General features: G+C 40.3%; 2 protein-coding genes across 9 annotated transcripts in view; both read left to right on the top strand.

Moving 5' to 3' along the window:
• Positions 1 to 184: 184 nt before the first annotated feature.
• TLCD5 (TLC domain containing 5) lies at positions 185 to 7,811 on the top strand. Of its 6 annotated transcripts, none has more exons than XM_028501589.1 (3): positions 192 to 240; positions 2,516 to 2,715; positions 4,500 to 7,811. In XM_028501589.1, the coding sequence occupies exons 2-3, from the start codon at positions 2,517 to 2,519 to the stop codon at positions 5,036 to 5,038; spliced, it is 738 nt and encodes a 245-aa protein (XP_028357390.1). In that variant the 5' UTR covers positions 192 to 240; position 2,516; the 3' UTR covers positions 5,039 to 7,811. The 6 variants fall into 6 exon arrangements, 5 of the variants coding, with proteins under 5 accessions (XP_007121765.1, XP_028357390.1, XP_028357391.1 ...); XM_028501590.1 differs by lacking the exon at positions 192 to 240 and adding an exon at positions 376 to 471; XR_003683736.2 differs by lacking the exon at positions 192 to 240 and having other exon boundaries at positions 2,399 to 2,715; positions 4,500 to 5,277; positions 6,474 to 7,811.
• A 3,070-nt stretch (positions 7,812 to 10,881) lies between these two features.
• Positions 10,882 to 25,535, top strand: part of ARHGEF12 (Rho guanine nucleotide exchange factor 12) — a 150,039-nt gene continuing 135,385 nt past the window's right edge. For all 3 annotated transcript variants that reach the window (XM_007121708.4, XM_007121707.4, XM_007121706.4), the window contains exon 1: positions 10,882 to 11,410. Coding sequence is in view for 2 of the 3 variants with exons in the window: in XM_007121707.4 (XP_007121769.1) it covers positions 11,379 to 11,410 (32 nt within the window). In the remaining variant the exon portion in view is untranslated. The remainder of the gene's footprint in view (positions 11,411 to 25,535) is intronic.

The raw sequence follows: 25,535 nt of genomic DNA, 5'->3' as shown, positions 1-25,535 counted from the left end.
CCCCCTCAGGCCTGCGCGAAGAAGGAGGACCCTCCCTCCCGCTTTCTGAACAGTCTCTGGTCCAGCTCTGGCTGTGCGCTCCGTCCTCCCAGCCAGCAGGTGCCCCCAGACCACCGGCTCCTCCTCTGCAGCCGTCAGAGCCTCGTCCTCTCTCCCTCTTTCCGCTGCTTCCTGCTCCCGGGATCCGGGCCCTGAGCGCCGGGGCCGAGGTTGCCGAGGCTTCCCGGGGCGCTCGGCCAGGTAACTGCGCGGCGGGGACCGCCCGGCTCCCGCGGCCGGGCTGGGCTCCGGACGTGGATGGCCCGGCCTGCGCGGTCCGCTGCGGGGGAAGGAAGCGGGCAGATGGCCTGGCCTGGCCTCTGAGGGGAGGGGGCTTCTTCCTGCCTGCGGGCGCCGGCGCGGGCGCCGGGTGGGATGCTGGCATAGCGGTCCGGCTCAGGTGTGCCCAAGCCGGGCGTGACCACAGTGAAGGTAGGCGCGTCCGGGGTAGATGCGCTCGCGGTGCCTGCCAGGCGCCGAGATTGCTACTCGCTCCAGCCACGCCTGCTCCGAGGCCCAGAGCCCGGTGGGCCCGCCCAGCGCTCCTCCTCCCGAATCTGGCCCTGGGCCGGGAGGAGCAAGGACGGGAGCCTTGGAATTCTGAGCTGGAACGGCCACCTGCCATCTAAATACCCTGTCATTCTTTCACCCAAGAGTGAAAAGCCGAAACGCGGAGATGGAGTGACTTTCCCAAGGTCACAGAGTTGTATCTGCCATTTATAAATGTCTATTCTTTTATTTGTTTGTAAATGGGCTACCGTGTCCTCTTTTCTGCCAGGGAATTAGGATTCAGGGAGAGGACTCTAAAAATACTAATCGGCATATCCAAATGAGCTGATCCGCATTACTGGCCGGTGACCCTGGCCTTTAAAAGGAAGTGAGAGAGGACAGTTCTTTTCACTCTGGGTCCTTTGTACTTCTGGCCCTTTCTCTGAAAATTGGCCTGGATGTTTTACGAAATTATCTCAGGACTCCTTGTCAGAACTGGGCCGGATCATAGTTATTTTCAATCCTTTTTTTCTTTCCTTTCTTCTCTCGCTCTTTTTTTTTCTTTAAACTGAGGCTCAAGAGGTGAAAGTGATTGCTCACACTCTTATGGCTATTTAGGGGCAGAGACAGAACTGGAACTCAGGTCAATGACTGACAACTGCTGTTTTCTAATCTGATTTCAGATGAAAGCTGTACAGCACTTGACCTTCTTCATAAAGCCCTCTCTGGATAGCATTCTTGGGAGTGGCTTGTGTATTGAAGTGTGTTGGTCCACAGATACTATTTCACTTGTCAGAATAGGGTTAAGCAATAAGTGTAGCCATGCAGAAAATTCCTGCTGAGATGAGATAGATATCTGAAATGTTTTTTACTTTTTTATTTGTACTTTCAATAGAGGAGCTAATGAATATTAATAAGGACATCTTGGTTATTTTCAGGTTTTAGTCCTATCTGGCTATATTGACTCCATTACACTCATTCTTGTCCTGAAACATTTATCACCAGTAAAAATTTCAGTCAGTGGCTTTCTGACTTTGTTTCATTTTTAACTAAATAATTGTCTTTAAGATATTTTTATATCTTAACAAAAACTCCCCACTTGTACCTCAAAATCCTGCTTCCCCCTTGGTCAATCTTCGAGTTGGATTTCAGAACTGAATAGAACTAGGAGTTTATTTTTTTTCCCTTCCAAACTATTTAGGTCTTTGTTTAGTTCTGTCTTTAGGTTTACCTCAAGTTTTGATTTTGACTGATAAACCCATGATCCAAACCCAGACTTCAGCTGAGTTTAGTATCAGCTTAAAACCACATTAAACTGACGTGTCATATGACTTCTAGCAAAGACCACAAGTGGTGGAGGTTTTTTTCCATGAGGGCTTCTTATTGAGATTTTTGAAATATGAACACATTATCTAATACACATATTAAATTACTTGTGTATTGTAGTCCAAGGTCAGTCATCACTGGGAGGTTTTTTTTTTTTTTGCGGTACGCGGGCCTCTCACTGTTGTGGCCTCTCCCGTTGCGGAGCACAGGCTTCAGATGCACAGGCTCAGTAACCATGGCTCATGGGCCCAGCCGCTCCGTGGCATGTGGGATCTTCCCGGACTGGGGCATGAACCCGTGTCCCCTGCATCAGCAGGCGGATTCTCAACCACTGCGCCACCAGGGAAGCCCACTGGGAGGTTATTGACATTTACTCATCATAACAACATATACCATATTAGACCATCTGCTAACTCAGAATGCAGTTCCTGCTTTTCGGTTTACAGTTTTGACCAGTTATCTCTAAGGAACACGCAATCAGAAATACAGCCACGCTTCAGTAGAAGATTCTTGGCTCTGTAGATAAGGAAAAAGTGTTTCCGGGAAGGCAATATTTTCGTACTGTCTTAGAGTAGAAATGAAGACGTATACACAAAATGACCCAATGCTGTTTTCTTAGGGTGCATCCTTTGTTTTTCTGGTTTTGGTCTTTTCATCGTAGGATGGCCTTAGCTCTGTGTCTGCAGGCGCTGTGCAGCCTGGGGGGCTGGCTCTCGCTCTACATTTCTTTCTGTCGCCTGAATAATCACCGAAGCTATGAGTGGAGCTGCCGGCTGGTTACGTTCACCCACGGAGTCCTCTCGATAGGTCTCTCAGCTTATATTGGCTTCATTGATGGCCCTTGGCCTTTTACCCACCCAGGTAGGTGGGAGACATTAGAGAGTTTTCCCTTAGGAATTTCTGGTTTGGGGGTAGTCTTAGAAGGATGGGACTTTTCCACAGAATTTGTATAATACTGAAGAATATTGAAGAATAATTACTGTTATAATGTGCTTTGGGAGTCTCCATTCATCTTCGTTGTTAATGCTGATATTGTATGTGTCACCTATTGTTTCTGCTTTTCATAACTCTCTATTTTTAAAACAAATCTTAATTGCTTTTTACAATCTAATCGATCAAAATGTGTAAATCATAAAGCTAATATCAACATCTACCACCAGCCCCAAACAGACACTAATGGACTGCATTATACATACTTTTTGGTAACCTGCAATTTTTACTTGATTGTATATTCAGAGGACATCATCTTTCCATGTCTATGTATATAGATCTTCCTTATCCTTTTCAGTTGTTATATGATATTGTGTTGTGTGCATTTACTATCTTTTATTTAACCAATGCCTCATTATTTGGGGGCAGCTATATTAATTTTTAAGCTGCTAGATGTACTGATACAAGTGTTACTTCCTTAGAATACAAAACCTATATCCCCTTGAATTAGTTTGCTGGGGCTGTTATAACAAAATACTACAGACTGGGTAGCTTAAACAACAGAGATTGATTTTCTCACAATTCTGGAGGCTAGAAGTCCAAGATCAAGGTGTTGGCGGGTTTGATTTCTGCTGAGGCTTTGCTCCTTTGCGTGCAGAGCTGCCTTCTTGCCGTGTCTTCACATGGTCTTTCCTTTGTGCCTGTCTACGTCCTAGTCCTAATGTCCTTGTTTTATAAGAACACTACCCTAACATCCCTTTTTTAACTTAATTACCTCTTCAAAGGCCCTATTTCCAAATATAGTCACATTTTGAGGTACTGGAGTTTAGGGCTTCAACATAAGAATTTCGGAGGGACATAATTCAGTCCATAAGTCCCCTAGAATATGATTTTTTAAAAATTCCTTAGAGTCTTTCTTTTTATAATTTCTTTAGATTCCCATATTGAGCTTCTGAATTTCCCCCCAAACTGTCAAACTGATAGGAAGCAACTGTTAAGCTTTATATTTTATATGAAGGTTCTTAATGGATTCAAACATGTCAGGTCCTTGCACCCTATGATCTTGGACATGGGAACACACTAACTTTTGGGGTTCTCTCCAGAGTCCACTTTCAAGACGAGTTAAGGCCACCAGTGTCCAATAATCTAACCCATTAAGCTAAGAAGTTAATCTGACATTTGGGACAGAATAACTTTTCCATTATGGTTTATTACAGGATATTGAATATAGTTCCCAGTGCTATACAGTAGGACCTTGTTGTTTGTCCATTCTATATATAATAGTTAGCATCTGCTGCTAGTGGGAGAGAATAACTAAAAGAGTCTAGAAACAGAGCGTTAGCTGGTTAAAAAAAAGAAGACAAGAAAGAGACTGTGTAGGATTTTAATTGAAAGAACAAAATAACTGGATTTTATGCTGCTACACAGAGAGGATGCTGAGATAATTGCTGGTGCTTAAATCACTCACTGAGATCTGGTGCATCAGAACAGCATTTCCTGGGCCCTGTAACATTGGTTTGATAAAGACCAAAGTTTTAGATTTTAGTGTTTTGGTTTTTTTTTTTTTTTTTTTTTTGGTTGCCTTTAAAAAGCATGTGCCTGCAATTGTTTTTGTTTTCAGTGATTCAGAAAAGTTTGAGAAAGAACAACACATCTCTGTGTAAGGTAGCACAATTCCCAGCCGCTCAATTTGCTTCTGTCTTGGTTTATTTCAGGATCACCCAATACACCTCTCCAAGTGCACGTTCTGTGTCTCACCTTGGGCTACTTCATCTTCGACTTGGGCTGGTGCATCTACTTCCAGTCTGAGGGGGCCCTGATGCTGGCTCACCACACACTGAGTATCTTGGGCATCATCATGGCCCTGGTGCTTGGAGAGTCAGGCACAGAGGTCAATGCAGTCCTCTTTGGAAGCGAGATTACCAATCCCTTGCTACAGATGCGCTGGTTTCTTCGTGAAACAGGCCATTACCATAGTTTCACTGGAGACGTGGTGGATTTCCTCTTTGCAGCTCTGTTCACTGGAGTGAGGATTGGCATAGGAGCTCACCTCCTCTTCTGTGAAATGGTCTCACCCAAGCCCAGGTGGTTTGTGAAGGTCGGGGGAGTTGCGATGTATGCTGTGTCTTGGTGTTTCATGTTTAGCATCTGGCGTTTTGCATGGAGGAAAAGCAGCAAGAAGTACCACACCTGGAGAAGCAGGCGGAGTGAGGAGTGGCAGCTAAAACACAATGGACATCTCAAGACGCACTAGCCAAGGCTTGCTCCAGACAATGGATTGGGTTAAGTCAGCCACGGGAACCAGGTTGGAGATATGGCTGTTGCAGAATCCTGCTTATGACAAGCTTAGGTTTCAAAAAAAGGGCTAAATTTATCCATCCGTTTGGTCAGTCTTGGAGCAGAACACATCCCAGTATTAAAACAGTAACTTCTGCAGCTGTGCAGTTGTAGAAAGTGAGATTCCCAGCAGTAGTTGTAAGTCAGAACTGTGAGGTGAGCATGCTGCATTCCTTTTAAGTTGTGCTGACCCTGGCTCCTTTGTCCCTGGGAGGCTTGATGATCAGACAGCCTAGAAAGGAACTCAGAAAGCATTAGTGCTGTTTCTTCCTTATTCCTTTGAGAAGTGACTCCTTCAACAAATATTTATTCCTACTTTCTGTGTAGCAGTTTAAAGAAATGCACCTCATTTACTACAAAGTGAGGAACTTTCAGGAAGATACATGCCTTTGGCATTCTGAACATTGGATCAGGAAATTGAATGGGGGGACGGAAGGATGAGAGAAGGATGTGGGTGAAACCGTGACGTTGGTGGGGGGCTACTTACTGAGCCTCCCTATACCATATACTTGGTATATACCATAAAGGACTCCCTGTACTTGGGGGTCCCAAGATCACCCTCAGGCTTGGTGCTTCGCTAAGAGGACTCACAGGACTCAGCACGTAGCTGTCCTTAGAGCTTTGATCTATTACAGCAAAAGGATACAACAAAAGATCAGCCAAGGGAAAAGGCACCTGGAGCAGAGTACAGGGGAAACCAGGCCCAAGCTTCCAGAGCCCTCTCCCAGTAGGATCATGCAGGATGTGCTTAATTCCCCTAGCAACGATTTATTCACAGTATGTGTGAAATGTCTAGAAGGAAGCTTGTTAGAGACTAAGTACCCAAGGTTTTAATGGGGGGCTGGTCATGTAGGCAGCCTTTTCCTGACTCCCAGAAGGAAAGGAGGTTTTCACCATGAACCACATTGTTTGTACAAACAGTTTAGAGCCAGTGAGCCAGTCTCACCAGTTCATGTGGGAACCTTCCCAATGAAATCTAAGTCTTCAGATGTCAGCCAAGGGCCAACCTTGCAAACAGCCCTTTCCAGGCCTACTATATTAACTCTTTTCTGCACAAAAACCGTAGAGCTAGAGCTTTGGATGAGAGATGAATGAGGTGTGGGCAGATTTACCGGGTCCTGTTGTATGGGTTCTGCCCTACCAGGAAAACTCCGCCAGTTCTCAGGGCTTTTGTGCATTAATCTCCGAGGCATGAGAGGCTGTGACTGAATTCCATAGGGATTTACCATGTGGATTCCACTGGGCTTGAGATGCCAGTTCAGGTTTCAGCTCTGCTATACATACTGCAAACCAGAACCAAAGACCAAATGTCCTGGCCTCAGGGTGATGAGGCTATTTTTTTTCCATTTCAGATACATTACCTGTTCATCCTGTTACTACTTTTTCTCTGGAAAAAGTGCCACTCTCTCTGGATAATATATTACGACAAGGCCCGTGTTGGAAGGAAAAAATATTTCTTAATCCATAGTCTCTCAGCTAGGAAAAGCAAGAACGTAAGTGTAGAAGAAGGGCTTAGGGATCGAGAATTCTTCGTTTCTTTGAACTAATTTGGCTAGTCACCTGCCAGATCATTTGGGCAGGTCACTTGTTTGCTCTGCTTCAGTTGAAACCCCATTGTCAATTAAGGAAATACCCTGCTGTGAGTTTCACAGAGACATTAGGTGGCGTTTTATTAATGCAGGTCTTTAATATAGGGCTTTTATGGGAAAAAAGGGAAGTTTTATTTATTTGTTTGTTTGTTGTTTATTTATTCATTTGATTGTGGTGTTGAGACCAGTGGTGAGCGAGTAGCTCAGCTGATGAGCAAAGGGTATGGGAATGTTGAAGTCAAGGCTGGACGTGAGTAGGAAGTATCAGCCCATTCGATGGTAATCCTAGCCTAATGAGTGGTCTTGAAGATGGACGTCGTTGTCCAGGCATGACCAAGTGGTTGGAACTGCATGAGGTCATCATTGCTCTGGGAAAAGCAGCTTTAAAGGCCTGTTAACCGTGTGTCTTTTAAAATGACTGTCTTCTGGTTAAGGAGATTTGCTGGACATGAGAATAATCTGACAGTAGCATCTCCATCTCTTTTTTTCTATGATCAGTATCCCTGAAATGCTGGTTAGCTTCTTTCCAACAACATTGTGGTCCAAGTAGGATGCTGGGGAATGCTGATTTTAGCAAAAGCCTAGTTAGAATAAAAAAGAGTGGCTTGGCACAAAAGAAAAAAAAAAAGAAAAGGAAAAAGCCGTCTCTTGAGTTTTGGCACAGTGCAAGCTGTCCCATACCAGACAAATGAGTAGACTTAATCTGGTACCATTCTTTTCTCCTTCCACCTCAGAAGTGAAGGGATTGCAGACCTTGCTCTTTCAGGGGAATGTACTTAGGTTTCTTGAATTTCGAGAAACCTACCTAGTGATAAGGGAAGGAGAATCCCTCATTTCAGCTTTTCTTGCTGTTGTAGCTGATAACTCTGAAGGAAACTCGCTGAGAGAAAAATGTGAAATGAAGGTGACTCAGCAGTTAAGATGCTGAGTCTGTACATGAGACGTACATGAAGGGCTAATTAACATGTGGTATGGTTGGACACATGAAGTACTCATTTGCACTTAGATTACTATGTAATAGTCATTAACACTGCTTAAGAAGGATTTATATTTCAGTGAGATTTGTACTAAATTTTACAAAAATAAACAACTTTTTATCAACCCAGAGTCTGGCTTTATGTCTTTGTTCTGGTTCTGCCAGAAGCTTAAAAAAAAAAAGGCTTTTGGCCTGCAGAAATGTTGACCCATATTTATACTTATCGGTAAAATACTTTGTAGCTGTTCTTATCATCCACCATTCCTAATACTGCTTACTTTTTGAGGCAACAATCTACATACAGAAAACAGTTTGCCAGAAGAAGGAGGAAGAACTTAATTTCTTATTTTGCCACCTGTTTGAGCAGTTGCCTTGAGAATGATGATGTCCAGTTGGGTCCGCAGAGACAGGCCCTTCGGCTGTCCTCAGACTCTGCTTCCCATGCCTGGAACAGTGTTAGACACATAGTAGGTGTTCAATAAGCAGGTTGAAAGAATGGATGAAGGCATGAGGATGTAGTTTAGAATTACCCCCCATTGGAAAACGTTCTCAAAGAGCATGCACAGTGGATGGTGTCACCAGTGTCATTTTTCTAGGTAAAGGACTAATGTCCCTGGGGCGTTTGTTCTGCTTAAATTGGTGTGACTCTTCTGAAGGTATTCTATACACAGACTTAAAACAGTCTAGAGCTATCAAAGGCTGTAAAGAGGCTTTCAGGGACATTTTTTACCATAAGAGCTTTGGGCCTGAATATAGACATTTTCATCATTAAAAAAAATAGCTCTGGAGTGAATAACCACTGACTTAATTAAATCCTTTGCTTACCATCTTCTGAAGCTTTCCCACAGCAAATGCCCTCTTTGCTCACAGCTAGAACTTTGGGTCTGTTTAAGTTTGGAAAGATCTTGAAAGCAGCCTGCCAAGAGGTTTTGTATGCAAGGAAGAGAAGGTGAATTAGGAAACTTTCCCAGTTTGTTTTATTCCTGAAGCTCGTGTAGTGAGGCATTCTTGAAGAGAAGAGGGGAACTCATTTTTAAAATGCATGATTTGATGAGTCATTGGATCCAATTAATTTGATACCCACACTATAAAATTATTAGAATAGGGCCAAAAAGATATTTAGTATGTCTAAGAAAGAGAAACGTTTGGGGATTAGGTTTGCATTTTGGTCATTTTTTATAGATGGAGCTCTTTCCAGTTACATATAGAAAATGTGCAATTATGAGTTTTCAGGATAGAATTATCATGCTAGGGTACACCAGCAGGTGGCAATGTGTCCTGGTCGGATCATTAGGGAAGTGGCTTGGAACCCTAATCTGCTTCTATTCTTTCCCAAAATAAACATTACAAAATTAGCTGGCTGTGCGCTGAACTTAAAAAAAAAAAAAAATCAAGCAATAAAGAGTCATCTTTGGCCTCTGTTTATCTTTTTCTTTTTTTTACCCGTTCTAACGTCAGCCTTAGCTCATGCATCTATTCAGGGATAATGATCCTTCTATGCACTGTTGCAGATTGACTTTTAGAAACAGCATTGTTAAGAAGTAATGGTTTCCCCTCTCCACGTCCACTGTTTGTTATATTTGCTTTGCCACTTGATTTCCACAAAGAGGCTAAAGACCCTTACCCATCAATACAGGTTTGAACTCAAAAGTCTGAAAATAGTTGGATAAAGAGACAGCCACTTCAGATGTTTGCAGGCGGAATTGAAGAAATACATTATACATGGTACTTGAATCGCTGTAATCCTGAATTATGCAATCATAAAACTGGACGGTTATCTAAATTTATCTACCCAGCAGGAAAAAAAATATTATTTGGGAACTCTTCAAAAAGAACTGTAATGCTATTTACTGGATAAATATATTTTATTTTCTGCTCCCATTTCTTTCCACAACAAGCTTGTTAAGTCTTTGTGGAAAGCACCATGCTTGCTCAATTTGGCAAATGATACACATCATTTTGCCAAGGCAGAAGCAGCCTAAAAGCAACATTATACGAAGAAATCCTGGCTCCAATTCCCCAGCCCTATACACCTCCATCCTCCAACCCTCTGCGTGCAGCCAAGACTGGTGCGCGGCGGCCCCTGCCCCGGGATGCGGCCAGCAGGTGCCCCAGGTGAGCGGCCAAGGCCAAAACCTCTCTTTGCTGGGGTTTGTTTCACAAGAGAGGCGTGGGGTCAGGCCACCCGGATCTGAGTTTGCTTCCATCGGCCAAAAGCAGTCGGTGCGTGTTATCGGAAAACAAGTATGCTCCCTTAAAGAATACAAGTTTCGAGGACAAGGGGGTGGGTAATTTCCAAAAAGCCTCTTATCCACAACTCCTCGGTATTGGGGGCGTGCTCTTTGGGCGGTCTCAGGCGAAAGCCGAGTTGGTGCAAACTAGACCCCAAAGTACAGATCTCCGGCATTCCCGGGGACCTGGGGACAACGGTGGGTTGGCGAGTGGAACTCCCAGAGCCAGACGGAACCCACCTCCCTCCGCCCCGCAGAACTACTTTTTCGCTCCCTCCAACAAGCCTGCGGCGGAGGCGTCCGCGCGGGGGCGGCGAGTCCCGCGATCGGCGAGCGGAGGGCGGTACGCGGGACAGCGAGCTCGGGTCGCGCGGGCGGCGGGGGCGGCCCGGCGCGCCGCGGAGGGATCCCGGGTGAGGCGGCTTCCCGAAGTCAGAGGGGAGGAGGCCAAAAAAGTCGACGGGGGAGGGGAAGAGAGAGCTCGCGCTGGATGCGGCCGGGGCCGGGAAGTCAGAACCGGAACCGGAACCCGTGCGCGCGCCTGCGATTGTCGCGAGGCCCCCACCGCTGGTGGCCTCCTCTGCCCGCCGCGCGCGCTCCCGCGAGGGCCCCAGGACCCGGCGAGCCGGCCGAGCGCTCCGAGTCACCGCCGGCCTCCGGCGCTGGTGCTTCCAGGCCGGGTCGGACGGGAACCTCCCGCCCCTCGCGGGAACCGCCGCCTACCGGCGCGTCGGGGAGGAGCCGCCGCCGCCGCCTGTGCAGACCGCGGAAGAGCCCGGGCCTCCGAGGGATGGGTAGCAGCTCGCGGCGCTGAGAGACCAGGTTCCTGTCACCTCCGGCTGCGGGACCCCCTTTGCCCGGCACCCGCGCTTGTCCCGGCGCCTGGAGCCTGGTGGAGGCGGCGAGGAGAACGAGCGGTGTCCCCCGGTCCGGGGCCATGGAGCCGCGCGCGCCTGGCGCGGGGCGGCCCGAGACGCGGCCGAGGCTGCGGCCAAGAGCGGCCGGCAGCCCCAGATAGACAGCGGAGCCCAGCGGGCCCGGCCCGGCGCGGGGACTTTCAGGCCCCCAAGGCCGCGAGGAGGAGCCGACATCCAGCCCCGAGCCGATCCCACCCCGGCCCCGGAGGAACTCCCGGGCCGCCTTCCCCGAGGCTCTCCGACTTCCCTCCGTGACAAAGTTTTCTCCGGTGCCTTGCCGAGGAGGATCGCTCCCTAGCTCTAGAACTCGCCTGCTGGCGGACTTGCTCGGCTTGATTTGGGAGATAACTTGCCTCGCTCCCACCCACATCCCCTTTCCTTGACCACTTCCAGTCGGACGTTCTAGATGACTGAATGGAGTTTTGAGTTGGACTCTTGTGTCCCCTACGGAGTCGGGCCTGATCCCGGAGCGCTGGGGGTGGGGTGGAGGTGTTACTGTAAAATGCAAGTTGGATAAAAGGAGGACCTCTCGCCAAGGGCCCCAATGAGTGGCACACAGTCTACTATCACCGACAGGTTGGTATGAAGCTCCCCCTGCGCTTAGCCTCCTTGGATGGGGCCCGACCTAGCAGGAGGGTCAGTGATTGCTGATTGCCTTTGCCGAGTGAAGTTGACAGGCAGCGGACAGAGGGTTATTTCCGAGCTTTGCAATTAGTCTGGGGTTGCTGCCAAGTTACCCGGTTGATTGAATTTGGAAACGTAGTTTTGTTTTGTTTTTTTCTGGAGAGAAACTGTTCTCCAGATTCTCGGAGGAGGGGTAGGTAAAGCCACGACTTTGTTTTTCTGCCCTTAGTGTGCATTAGGATTCTGTACTGATCTTGGAACCAGAGAGAGGAAGGTCATTTTGGGTGAAGGTCAGTGCCCGATGTCGGCTGGGGTATTGGTGCATCATCAGTTTTACTCCTGTCCTGTAGTTCTCTAGAGCCTGTTGCATTTTAGGACTTTATGTTTGTGAACTTCACTCTGAGACTGCCGCATGATTTATGAATTTGATGTCCTTGAAGTATTGACTTGCACAGTGTTTATTATCTAATAGTTTTCCAGGATGTTGGAAGTACTAGTAAATCACAGGTTCCTGGTGGGAACAGTATCAAGGAACTGAAAAAGGGCTCGGGAACATCATGGGGCTTGATCTTAATTATTGCATTTTTAGGATTTCATATTCCAGAAACATTTGCATTTAAGGGGTGTAAAGCCTAAGCGAATTATGTAGTAGAAACTGGCAGGTGGATTTGTTGAGTTGGGTGAGTCCTTTATAGTACTTAACTGTGTTGCTTGGTGGTGGTTGGTGAATTGAGCTAAACCATTTGTGGTTTCAGTGGAGTTCCCTTCCTCTTAAGAGTTATTCTTTGGAATATTAGGTTAAGTGATAAAAGCATATTCCTTTACTACATTTTATTTCTCAGTTTAATTATGGCATTGTATCCAGGTCCGAAGTTTCAGTCAGCCTTTTTTTTTTTGGTCAACCTTCAAACTATTACATCATTAAAAAAAAAAAAGATCAAATAACTGAAGTAAGGGGCCAAAGAAAGCACTTTGATGAGAAGTACAACAATAGTACTCCAGCAGAAAGTAGTTGAATTTCCTAATAAGAGAGTTTCACCCAATTGTAAGACTCATTTGTTGATTTTAAAAGGGCCAAATTCCATTGTCATACCATAACAGCTACTCCAGAAACAGAATTTCCTGTTCCTGTTGATGCTTTTCAGTATCACGTGAATGTTCACCTAAAAGATTCCATTAAATATTTAAACTATTTATTCTTTGTTTGTGTATTTTTTTACTGTGTTTAATTTTCAGCTTCTCTGAGAGTACATTTAACACGAGTAGCAACAATGCTTATCTTGATTTCTTCTAGTTATTCCCATTCCTTTTCCTTTCAGGGTGTTTTTTGCCTCTGAGAAATCACTTTCTTGGGTGTGTGGGTAATTGTTTTCCTTGTTCATTCAATTCTTGCCTTCTCTGTTGACCCTGCAGACAAGTCTCATTAGGAACTAATGTGGTGTTGGTGGTTTTCATTGCAATAGTAGGGGTGTTTAATTTTGTAGAAACAGAACTTAGGGTCACTAGCTCATTCCGCATGAAAATCACCTAAAAGCCCCCAAGTAATGACGTTTCTTCTTCTTTGCTTCTCAGAGATTTTTTTTCCCCTTTCCATTATCTTGGAAATAAAATCTTGGGATTTGTATTCTTTTTATAACTTAGATGAGATAAAAATGTACAATAAGCATGAAATTAATTAATGCCTGTTTTTTGCCATGCACTGTGCTAGGCACAAAGGATTACGAGATGAATATTCTAAGTATAAGATGAATCTGCAAATTGGTTTGGGTATTAATATTCTTGGATAAGTTCAGGTGCTGCCTGATTTCACATATTCTTTAAAAGAAGAAAGACTTTAAAAGCCACCTAATTTAATGTGCATTGCTGAGACAGTATAGATTTGTGTTTCTTTGGAATTTACTACTAGTTCCCCCCCCCCCCACAAGATTTATTCTTATGTGACCATTGCTTTTTCTTTTAACATATCTTATTCTGTAAATATCAAGCATCCATTGGCTCTTAGGAGAGTAGTTGTCCCTGATTTGAACATAGGTTGGGGTGAAATCTGGAAGTACTGGTTTAGCGTTATTTCTGTGCCAGGATGCCTTAATAAAGTTATGAGTATAGAATAGTTCCTAGCTTCTCAGCCTTACCTACCTCATCCTCTTTTCTCATTGTCTGACTCCAGTGCCCTGTAGGTATAGTTTGCTGATTCTAGAGCTATTGGCAAATCAACAGTGCCTTTTTAAAGGTCCTTTCAAGTTTGAAGTACTGTATGTGGTATGGCTTTGTTTTGTAGAGTGTGCTGACCCACCAGGCCAGCTGTGTGAGTTAGAGTTCTTTCATTGTGGTGCTTCTGACTACAGAGTCTGTCTGTCCTCAGTTGAAATCAGACTAGCTGGTTTTGGGCGTTGTTCTGTTTTGCAGTTTGTGGCAGGCGACACATGGCTGAACAAGATAAGAAGGGTTTTATTCTTGTGTTAGGGACGTGCTGGGGCTGGGATGGAATTCAGCTATGTTTAGGCTCTGATTGGTCACTTTGGAGACTCAGAACTCTGTTATATCCTATTATTATTTTGCAGTTAAATTAACACATTTGTTTACTACCATTTTTTTCCTCTTCATCCTCTATTCCTCAGGCTCTCCAGCCCCCCTTTTAAAGGCATAGTTATCAATTTAAAACTCAAACTATGTGTTCATGGTAGCTACTGTTTTTATGTAGTGTATCTGAACTGTTTAAAAAAAAAAAATCTAAGCAGCTTTTGAATACCATCCAGTGCCTTGCTTTGTAACTTCTTTGAGACCTGGAGACTATATTTTCAATTTTTAGAACCAGTGCTTCAAAAGTGGTAGAAATATCTGATTGCTGCTGTTCAGTTTACACTGATTGCTGCATTCAGTCCTAAAATATATCCTAATTGTTTCTAATCCTCCTAGATGCTTGTGTCTCCCTGAGAGTTTAGGGGTCGTGTGGCAATTGGAATTTCTTCTGAGGGATACGAGGAGAGAATGCTTTTTCAACGGACTGAGTAAATTATTTCAGGCTATCTTCTAGAACAGTGAGTTTTCAGGGACAATACAGGTGGGATTTTGTTATAAAGGTCTTTGTTGAAGTAAATGAACTTATGTCTTGTCTAGGACTTGTGGATTTTGTTGTTTTTGATTTATAGATAAACAAAGGTTTTAAATATATTGCCTTTTTTTTTTTTAGCACTGTACAGTCAGCTTTAAGCTTGTTTAACTGAAGCAAATTTTTTGTTCTTTGTGTTTTTTGGTTTTTTTTTTGAAGCAAGTTTTTAAAAGTGAGTCTGGAAGCCTGTGGCTTTATATGCGTTTACCCAGTAATTAGCGTTTTCATTCATGATACTTTTTCTGCCAACACTGCCATATAAGAATGCTTTTGGTTAAAAAACAAAACAAAAAAAATTCTGTATGTGTGCTATTTTCAAGGCTGCTTGAGTCATCTGCAAGGTGAGATTATTGGTCGCATTCACTTACAAAATCAGTCATTTGATAAATACCAAATTGAAAGTGGGGACCAGGATCACAGTGCTAGCTTTGTATTCAATTTTATGTTGTCTTTTCTTTTAGTTGTTCAGTTTAAAATCCTGATTCATACAGGTATGCAGTAGTACATTCACTTGTACACTTTTACATGAGTCAACATGTACAGTCCGAAGTAAATTTTTTTAAAAGTACGGAGCTATAGTCTTACAGATAAATGGCACATTTATAAGATGTTCATATGTATTCGGTGAGGTGACAAGAGAAGCTTTATTTGACTCATTACAGAAATATGTTAACCTGGTAATACCACTTAACACATTAGTGGCTTCCAGTTGTTAAAATGTAGCATATAACATTGAGTTAACATGTACGATTTTTTTAAAATTTCAATTTAGGAAATGATATTTGAGGCATACATTGATGAAACCTATAAATGGTGGATTTTACATATTTTTCTGTGGAACATTGTGATTCTAGGGAATACAGTTGGAAAATCTTTGAGTAAACAAAATGTGATTGCCTCTTCTGAAAGCTGTCTAGAAATGGGTATGAATTGCCTACCAAACTGATACGGGTTATAGAAGCAGCAGAATATATTAATGGTTTTCCAGAGGTAATTGGAGAAGCGCTTTTACATCATGGTTGTCTAACAAAGTTACTAGAAATGTTTTTTATCATATAATTGCTTATCGCCTAGAAATTGACCGTGCCACATTTTTACAAACAGGGAGCTTAACTTCATTAAGTCTCAACCATTAAAACTTGGTTTGGATGATGTTTTAAAGCTTCATTTGAAGACATGCTCCTTTTCCTTTTAATAATTAAGGGTCTTCAAAATAGTGGTATTTGAACTGAGGTTTTAAAATCAGCAAAATTATAAATATTTTGTTTCCTTTTGTGTGAAATACCCTGGTGTATGTAATGATATCCAATAGTAGTGTAGTTCTTCAACTCAGCGTGAGGCAGATCATCACTTACGCTTTAGGCAACTCATAGCATTTAGGTCAAGATTATAAAACTGGAAAGGAGAGACCCAAGATATGACCTAGATTTTCTAGCTCTCAAGTCCCCCACTTTTCACTTTAAGTTATTGTCTTTCTATGTGTATTTTCTTCTGTCCTTCTTCTCTTGTAACTTTCCAAGCTGACTAAATCAGAGTTGGATTTTTCTCTTACAGGATGCTTTCTAGTACCTTATCCATTCTAATTTTAAGTATCTCTAGAGGATAATGCTCTCGTCACTTCCTCAGGAGACTGAACAACAATCTGATAGATCTTGTAGTCAGGAAGTTTTTCCTGATCTTTAGCACAGACTTTCCTTTTAAGTTGTCCTGTTACTTGTATATACTTGCTGTACCAGGCTAAATAATGATCTCCTCCCATTTTATGTTTATGTGACTGTGAATGGTTCAGACAGTTATCCACCACCCTTTCCTTCCCCCACCCTTATTCTTTGCTTAGCCAAGTTGTATGTTCTGTTGATTCGTGTCTAAAAATCAACCTGTCCTCTTAATATTCTGTTAACTTTTCTCCAACTGCTCTTCTAGTGCAAAATGATTTTTTTCTTTCGGCGCTGTCCTACTACAAAGTATGATATTCTATATTTTATGTTTACCCATATGCTAGAACAGCAAGTTCCAGTTTAGTTTTACTGTAATACAGGGGTCTTCAGTTTTCTCCAGGCATAGCCCAAAATTATGAGTAAAGAGATTCTCAAGATCATTTTAACTCAGTTTTATTTTAGATAGTTTTTAGAATGGATGCTGGAGATGTCACCATCAAAAAACAAACAAACAGGTTTATATAAACAGCATAATTAGCAAATCGACTGATTAAGCAATTACTCATGTTATAAAAGCCTTGTTTACGAAGTGATTCTTTCCAATATGAGTGCCCCTAATGTTACCAGTGTTATCAATTATGTGTCAAAAGTGTAGCAAATAATAAGCCATCCTTGGTTGAAAATTAATCAGAAATGAAGATGAAACATTTCTGAAGCTAGAAGTAAATGAAGAGATGTGATTGTAACTTTAAAGTAAAATGTCTGTTACCATATGGTGAGATACATCTGTAAGTTGTTATTCCTTTTTTTTTTTGCCGTGGTTTTTCAGTCTTATCTTAAATTGTGTGTCATTTTTTCCATTGTGCATGTGTTGTTTTACTTTATTTTTTCTTGTTATTTCCACATACTGGTGAAAAGAAATAGACTTTCAATGCTTAGCACTATTTTTCGAGTAAGATATACTGTTATTAATGTTGAAATAATGTTTTACTTTCTTACTGTATTTACAAGAATTGTTATTAATGATAAGTAACAACAGGAAAAAGTGGGTACTTAAATTATTATAAGATGTATATATGTAAGATTATAGAGCTTTTGAATGTTGTATTAGTAGACCTTTATCGTTGATACTTAGTTTAAAATTATTTAAATAGATGTCTTTGTTCTTTTGTGTTTTGCTAGTGATTTTGTTTCCTCAAACTTTAGAATTTTGGCAACAGGCCAGATTTAGGGCATTTTTTTTTTTTTTTTTACTTTCTCTACTTAGGATATCTAGAGTACCAAGATAGCCATATAAGAAAGAAGTTTATAAGAGAGTTTCTAACTCCAAGACAAACCTATGAAGCTAGTACCAAGAATAATTTTCAGCTTTTTGATTTTGCAGAGGTAATACATCATGGTGCCAAAGGTCAGAGGCCTTGCCTAAATTGCATAAGAATGCATTACTGACCTTCAGTAAAAAGTAGAAATATACTAAATTTTCCGTACTAAATTAACATGCACCAATGCAGCTGACAGTTTAGATTCATACCAAAACAGGATCTCTTACTAATTCAAGTGCTGAATCCTGGTTTTTGAGATCACAGTCACATGATAGGTCTGGGTGGCTTCCCAGTGTTGAGAGAGAAGCAAATCTAATGGCAGTGAAAAAGTAGATTTCTTGTCGTGGGACTGTGAGTAACAATTCGTGAAGAAATTGGAAATATGTAAGAAAATCTGGTTTAGTTAATGTTTACTCTTAGCCACTTGTCACACTGCTTTGTATTTTGATGCCTATTGTAGGCATTTAAAGATATTGCTCTGAGACTACAGTTTTGGTTAAATATTACATTTAAATGCTGATCTTAGGTTCACACACTCGAGCTTAAGGAGGATTTTGCCGGTCTTCCCTGGATTCCGAAAATGTAGATTATTCTGTTGTTGAAAAACTGGAGACTTCTCAGCGTCTGAATAAATTATATGTGAAATTGATCATACAAGGCAGAAGGTGGCTATGTCTTGTCCAGAAGAGTAACAAGTCCCCCAAATATACTTATATACTTAAATACATATAAGATATCTTGTGAAGGTGCTTAGACATATCCTTCCATAGATTTTAGATGGAAAACTCTGCCTGTGTTCCAGACACAAGCTGATCTGTTGTGGTTGTCCTGTACAGTCTCTGTGGTTTACTCAGGGGAAGTGGTTCTTGTGGGTAAGGGTCTGATCTTTTCAGAGATTGTTGGTGGCACATGCACTTATTTCCTGTCTTATTGGCTGTTTGAGCAAGACCTCCTCAGGGCAAGTACTGCTGAAGGGGTATTTAAATATTTTGTAGTGGCAGGATAGATGGTTATAATGCTGTATAATACTTAACTCTCAGGCGATATGAGGGTTAAATTAATGTTTGTAAAGTGCTTTGAGATCTTAAGATGAAAAGTGCAGACATGTCCCTAATCATATTTGCAGGTTATTGCTCAAATTTAAGTAAAAACATAGTCATGTAGTAAAGCATTAGTTTATTGGCCTTGAGACTTCTGTAACCATTCAAGTGTTGTTTAATCACCACAAGAGTCATGGTTAGAATTTTTTCCTTTTCTTTTTTCTTCTAATGCTTTTTAAAATAATTTTATCCTACATGGGTTAACTTAGTGGAGTAGATACCTTGTCTATAGTTAAGGCTTGTCTATGGTTAAGGCTTATTCACAAAACTTAACACCTAGAGCGAGCTTCTTCACCAGCTTAATTAGCATACTAAAATAATGTAATTGAGAGAATTTCCTTTGAGATCGGTAGCTGCACCACCCATATACAAAACCCTGTATTTGCTTTGCTGAAACCTTAGGATGAGCAGACTGATAGAATTGCATGTGTTATACTCCTGATTTTTAAAAATGTTGTTTTCACAGTTAGCCTCTGCCACTTTAAAGAATTAACAATGAATGTTTTATGGGAAGAAGTTTTCTTTAAAGCTAAATTGCAACTAATTTTCGAGTTCCTTAAGGGTAGGAGGATAGTTCTTACTCATTTTTAATCAATTACTATCTGCTTTATTATATTTTTATTCCTTTTTAATGCTAAAAAGCATAAGGAAGAAAAAAAAATCGCCCTAATTATCCAGCTATCCAGATGACGTTATTCAGGTCTCACACACACACACACACACACACGTACACACGCATGAAAATTCAAGTGATAGATAATATGATATAATACTATATAAAGTCTCCCTCTGATCTTAGCCCTATTCGTATACACCCTCTGGTTCTCAGACTCTCCCCTCAAAGATAACTATAGTTCATTTTTTTGTGTGTCTACTTTCCTAAACATTCTTATAATATTTTAATATTCCTGGTACCTAGCCTGTAGTAGGTGTATCTATCAGCTTTTGCTAGGTTGTGCTACCATAGCAACACCTTCAAATATCCATGGCTTACTGGTTTACTTCTTGCTTACATTGCGTCTTGTCAGCTGTGGATTGGTTGAAGCATTTTTGGAACCAAATATTTCATTACTGTGGCAGAGGAAAAGAGCAGGAAAACTGCTCATGCAAACATACAATGGCTTTTAAAACTTCTACTCAGTCAAGGTGTACATTACATCACTTACATGTCCTTGGCCAAAGCAGTCATATGGTCACACTCATTGTCAGTGGGCTACAGATGTATACTCCTCCCACAGGTGGCATTGCAAGTCAAATGATAATGGGTGAGGCTGTATAATCCTCTTAAGGAAGGAAACGGGAAAGTGAATAATTAGGAGCGATAATATAGTCTGGAGGTGATCAATAAATGCTTGTTAAATGTGAAAGGTTTTTTTTTATGGAATATTTCAAACATATACAAAAGTACAGAGAATAGTATGATCAACCTCCATGTTCTCATCATTAGCATCAATAACTTTCGGTGTATGGACAATCTCGGTTCATCTGTTTCCTTTCCCTGCTTCTCCACTGGATTATTTTGAAGCAGTTGCTGGATATCATAATTTCACTCATAAATATTTCACTGAGTATCTCTGAAAGATAAAATATGAAAGTGTAACTTCTTTTAGTAAATTCTTACTATTTAGTTGGAGGTAATGGTACTGTGGACTGACAGGTGTCAAGTAGGAAAGGATGTTCATGAAGTATGTCTAGAATTTGACAGCCAGAAAGTTGTTTTGATTTCATTTTGAGTATTTCTGGAGGAGGCCTACAGCAGAATGTCATCTGTTTTTCCAATTCCTCCTTTTCTCGTGTGTGTGTGTGTGTGTGTGTGTGTGTGTGTGTGTGTAGCATAAGCAGGTAATTAACCTCTGGAAAAAATAACATTGCAACAGATTTGATTTGCAGGAGGTTCCATTTCTCACTGAGCCTCTGTTGGAATGACGCCAATTGAAAGGAATCCCAGCCCTTAATGGCTCTAAGTCTTCTGGGAGCTCCCAGTCAGTGATGTTATTTACTCTGGAGACGAACATCAGAATCATTTATAAAAATTCTGTATTCACCTCTGCTGTTTGCTGTGCAGAGAAAGGTTCTATCAAATCTTTAAGGAGATCCCTAGGATGATATAAAAGTATGGAAGTGACTCTGTCTAATTTTAGTTTAGAAATAATTAAAGTCACTTTCAACTGCTTAGGTTAGTTCATCTGAGGGCCTTTTTAAAGCCTCCATTTTGACTCAAGACTTCATAGATTTTACTAGCATATAGTGTAATACAGTAAGTTTACTTATCATTTCTATGGTTATGGGAGTAATGGACATTATGGATCTAGAATCATAAGTTTCACAGGACATTCTTTGCAGAGGGGGTGTTATGTAACAGTGGGAATCAAATTAAACAGATATAATCCCTTCTTCAGTTTGTAGATTGGCAGGTGACAGTGAGGTGATCAAAGAGGATTTATGCAGGCTAGTGAATAAATTATTGTATATAACATGATGAAAATAGTTTATTTTAGTATAGTGTTACCTAATTATGTTTTCTTAACTGGCTCTTTCACTGTACATAGAAATACTTAGATTAAAGTGGTCTTTCTAGGTATCCACGTAGTTTTAGTTTTCTTTAATTAAGTTGTATTGTTAATCTCATTTCAGAATCCATGCAGTGACTGAAGTAGAAAATTGGCTATCATTGACTTGCACTTAAAATTTTATTTAAATTTTATTTTTTCTTGGCATTGGTTGATGCTGGCTTTGGGGCAATACAGTCTATTTTTAATTAAAATAATAATAAGCAGTTTTTTTCCCATGGAGAATAACTCTTTGACTTGCCTTTTGTTCATATTATTTTTCTGTTGTATCATGATTGAAAAACATTCATTTTCAGAGATAATAGTTTGTTAGTACCTTTGTCAGAATAATATACTTGCACTTTGGTTGCATTTTAGTTGCATTTGTTAATTGCGTAATTTGGCGAACGGTTTGTGGTTTCTTGTAACTTATGTATTTGTGTTTACTTGTGTTTCTTGTGTATTTATCCAGAAGCCCTACATGATCCGAATTCTTGAGACAGTGTTTAAAAGTAAATTGGGTGTGTTAGTAAATGGATGTGAATAGTAAAAAAAAAAAAAAAAAAAAAAAAAAAAGAGAAGGTTCTTATCATGCAATTATTGCATAACAGGATACAAGGTATAATTTGTTTCCAAAAAAAGAATTAAGTAAAATATATCTATTGATAAATATTAGTAATTATATTAATTTTGACTTCCCTGGCAGAATTCTTTTTGAGATTTTCTCTTTGTTAGAGATTAAAAGTAGCTTTTAAAGGAAAAGATATTTTAGCTCTTAATTATATATATTTTAATTTTAATTTTTTAGCCTTTGTAAGAGAGGAGTCGTAAAAGGGAAATGAATGAGGATAATGTAGAGCAAAGAGCCTGGGTTTTGGTATATCAGACTTGTTCTGCTTACAGGCTGCTTGAAGACCTTAGGCAAATTTACATCTCTGAACGACAGTTTAGTTTTCTCATCTGTAAAAATTGGAATAATATCACTTACCTTTAGCGTCATCATGAAGATTAAACAAGAATGTATTTAAGTACATTAAAGAGGTCAGTAAGTTATAATAGCTCTTATTGTTTAAACCTCAGAAATTAGTTAGGTTTTCCTACAACTTTGATCTATACATTTAAAATGATTTTTAATTCATATGTATTTGCTGCTGCTACTGCTGTGACAGTGTTTTTTCCTTGCTGTGATAATATTCCCTTTCTCTTATATTTCAAATTATAGGCTGTTCTTAGAATTAAGGTGCATTTGGAAGTGAGGAATAGACTAAAGAGACAGTTATTTCAAATCAGACTGTGAAAAAATAACATCTCTAGTTACAGAATCAGTAAGACTTTTTAGGATTGACAATCAACCTCTTTTTGTTTGTTTGTTTTTGAATTTTATTTTATTTATTTTTTTATACAGCAGGTTCTTATTAGGACAGTCAACTTTTAAATCTGCTTTTGATCACTCAGAATTTGTCCAGTTCTGTCTTGACAACATCAGTTCATTTGTTTATTCATTTGTTCAGTTAAATATTGAATGGCTACTCTGTGTAGGTCACTGTGTTGGCAAAGTTATTTTGTGTTCTTGTTACCTGCTGATTTACATTTAAGAATTAAGAAATTTACCTGTAAGAGTGATATTCATTGATCAGTGTTGAAGGTTAAGGTGAGAAGTCATGTGTATTTTGGGGAAGTAGTGGTATGAAATCATAATTAATAGTTAAATTTATCTTATTTTTTAAATAAAAAATTAATGTTACTTTTTATCATATACTATCTTTTTATGTTTCGTTTCTATTTTTCAATTTAATTGTATTTTGGTGAGTTATCTGAACTAAGATGAAAAGGGCATAGAATAGGTTGAAATTTAAGAAGCTTTTAGATGTCCATTGCTTTTGCATAGAAGAAATCACATTTTATTGATTAGGCATTGCTTTAGTCACTACTTGAAGGAGAACCTCTCAACTCATTAGCTACCTCTTTGAAGGTAGTAGCAACCCATTAAGCCTATACTTTGTCATCCAGTGATAAATATGGCGATGAGTTGATCAGTGGAAGATTCTGGAAACTACAGTAGTTTGATTATTAGGAAGACTGCTTAAGTCATGATGACTTGTTGCTCTAATAGTTTACACATTAGAAAGGTGGCAAGGTGAAACTAGGTGAAAAATGAACATTTAAAATGAGATGAAATTTAGTTTTATAAGGAAATTTGGGATGTGGTAAAGGATTTTATATTTATTGAGTACATACTAAATGCTGAACACTGTCCTAGGTACTCTCTGTGCATCGTCTTTTTAAATTTTTCTCAGCTATGTAAGTTAAATATTGTTGTTTCTATTTTAAAACAGAGAAAAATGATGTTCTGAGACCTTCACTACCTTGCTCAAGGTCACATAGTTTCTAAACAGAAGAATTTGCGGTCACATTGTTTCTAAACAGAAGAATTGGGATTATGATTCCAATGCCTACTTTCTTCTGGCCTACTGGTCTCAGGTTTGCTTATACTATGATTGGCTCATCTGGATCAGTCAGTGGATCTTTTAAATCAGTTGGATGAAACCCAGAAAGTGGATTTTGTCTTCAACAAAGCCATTAAAGTGTTGTCTTTACATTATAATTTCATAACTATGTTTTATTCTTTTTACTCTTAATCACCTATTATTCCCTTTTCCAGAGGGATTTTGTCTCATTTCCTCTAAAAAATGGCTACATTGTAGTTCGGTTTCTTACTCAGTTTTTGAAAATATATACATACATCTGTAAACATTGGGCTTTTTTGAAGCTGAATATGTGTTGCTTGTAAATCATTTTCCATTATAACTATTCCAAAGTTCTTTTAAGAAGTTGAAGGGACTTTTCTGGTGGCGCAGTGGTTAAGAATCCACCTGCCAATGAAGGGGACACGGGTTTGAGCCCTGGTCCTGGAAGATCCCACATGCCGCTGAGCAACTAAGCCCGTGCGCTACAACTACTGAGCCTGTGCTCTAGAGCCCACGAGCCACAACTACTGAGTCCGTGTTCCACAACTACTGAAGCTCACATGCCTAGAGCCCAGGCTCCGCAACAAGAGAAGCCACTGCAATGAGAAGCCCACGTACCGCGACGAAGAGTAGCCCTCGCTCGCCGCAACTAGAGAGAGCCCACGCGCAGCAACGAAGACCCAACGCAGTCAAACAAACAAACAAACAAATAAATAAATAAAAGAAGTTTAAGGCCCATCTAATACAAGTTTTATTTATTTATTTATTTTTAAATTATAGGCATACAAAACAGAAGTGAGTCAAAAAATTGTTATACTGCGTACATAAGAGTAAGAAGAGGCAGCAGATGAATGATTTTAATAGTAAGTGATTGGGCCTTTGTGAAACAAATGATATAAGCAAATTGGGTTTAAGTTTTTTCTTAGCAAATATCTATGTTTGGTTAAGTGGTAGTGGAGACTATATTTTCTTTCTAAAGATTTCTTGTTATAGTAGTGATCTTCTCTTCTTTGTCATTTAGTTTATATTTTCTGCCACTTAAATAGTATCCCTTTTATTCTAGCTCTAGATGCATCTTCTGTGCCATAATACATTGTTACTTTTAATCTTCATTTCTTCTTTGTAAATGATTTTTTTATTGTTGTTACTGACAATTCCGTGGCATGAATCGTTTTAGTCTAGCCACTGTTTATGCCATTAACATTGGAAAACTTGCTTAAGAGATATTTCAGTGTGTTGTTTTTTAACTTAACTCTTTTTAGCTATGAATTGTTTTCTTGCATTTTCTTAGTAACCGTAGAGAATCTGAACAGAGATAGGCAGATAGTTGGTTTAAAAAAGAAGCCCACAAACCAAATCATTATTTAACAAGTACTGTTTCTAGGTAGAGAAAGGCTAGAGAATTCTAATTTGAGAATTTTACTAGGTTTCAGACTTACAAAGAGGCTGCATGCAAAAAGGCAATGCCCTTTGAAGCATTCTTATGGATGTGGAGACTTTATAGCCCTTAGGGAGATCTACAGACATCCGCTATGCTGAGTTCTGGGAAGCTGCTTTTTCCCATGCTTGCAGCCTCCCTGTGGGGTAAAGTTCTGTTAATTTTGCATAAATATTTACCATATCTCATTTTAGCTAGCATTGCTTCCTCACACTGTTAGCAATAAGGAAATCTTTGCTTATCCAGCTTGCAAAGTTTGTTATCGATATGACTCGTCTGGAGAATGTTGTTATCTTTGCGGGTTGATGAAGTTAAAAGTCACATTGGAAAAAATAATGAGGAGGTAGATGACAAATTCACAGCCCGTAAGTAATCTATTTATTATAGAAATATTTGCCCATGCTTATTTTCCATATTTAAAAATGAGCAGGTT

This window comes from Physeter macrocephalus, chromosome 16, assembly GCF_002837175.3.
Source record: "Physeter macrocephalus isolate SW-GA chromosome 16, ASM283717v5, whole genome shotgun sequence".
In the NCBI taxonomy this organism is placed as follows: Eukaryota; Metazoa; Chordata; class Mammalia; order Artiodactyla; family Physeteridae; genus Physeter; species Physeter macrocephalus.
The sequence above is the reverse complement of the archived record's forward strand: the minus strand, read 5'-3'. Positions and strand labels throughout refer to the sequence as shown.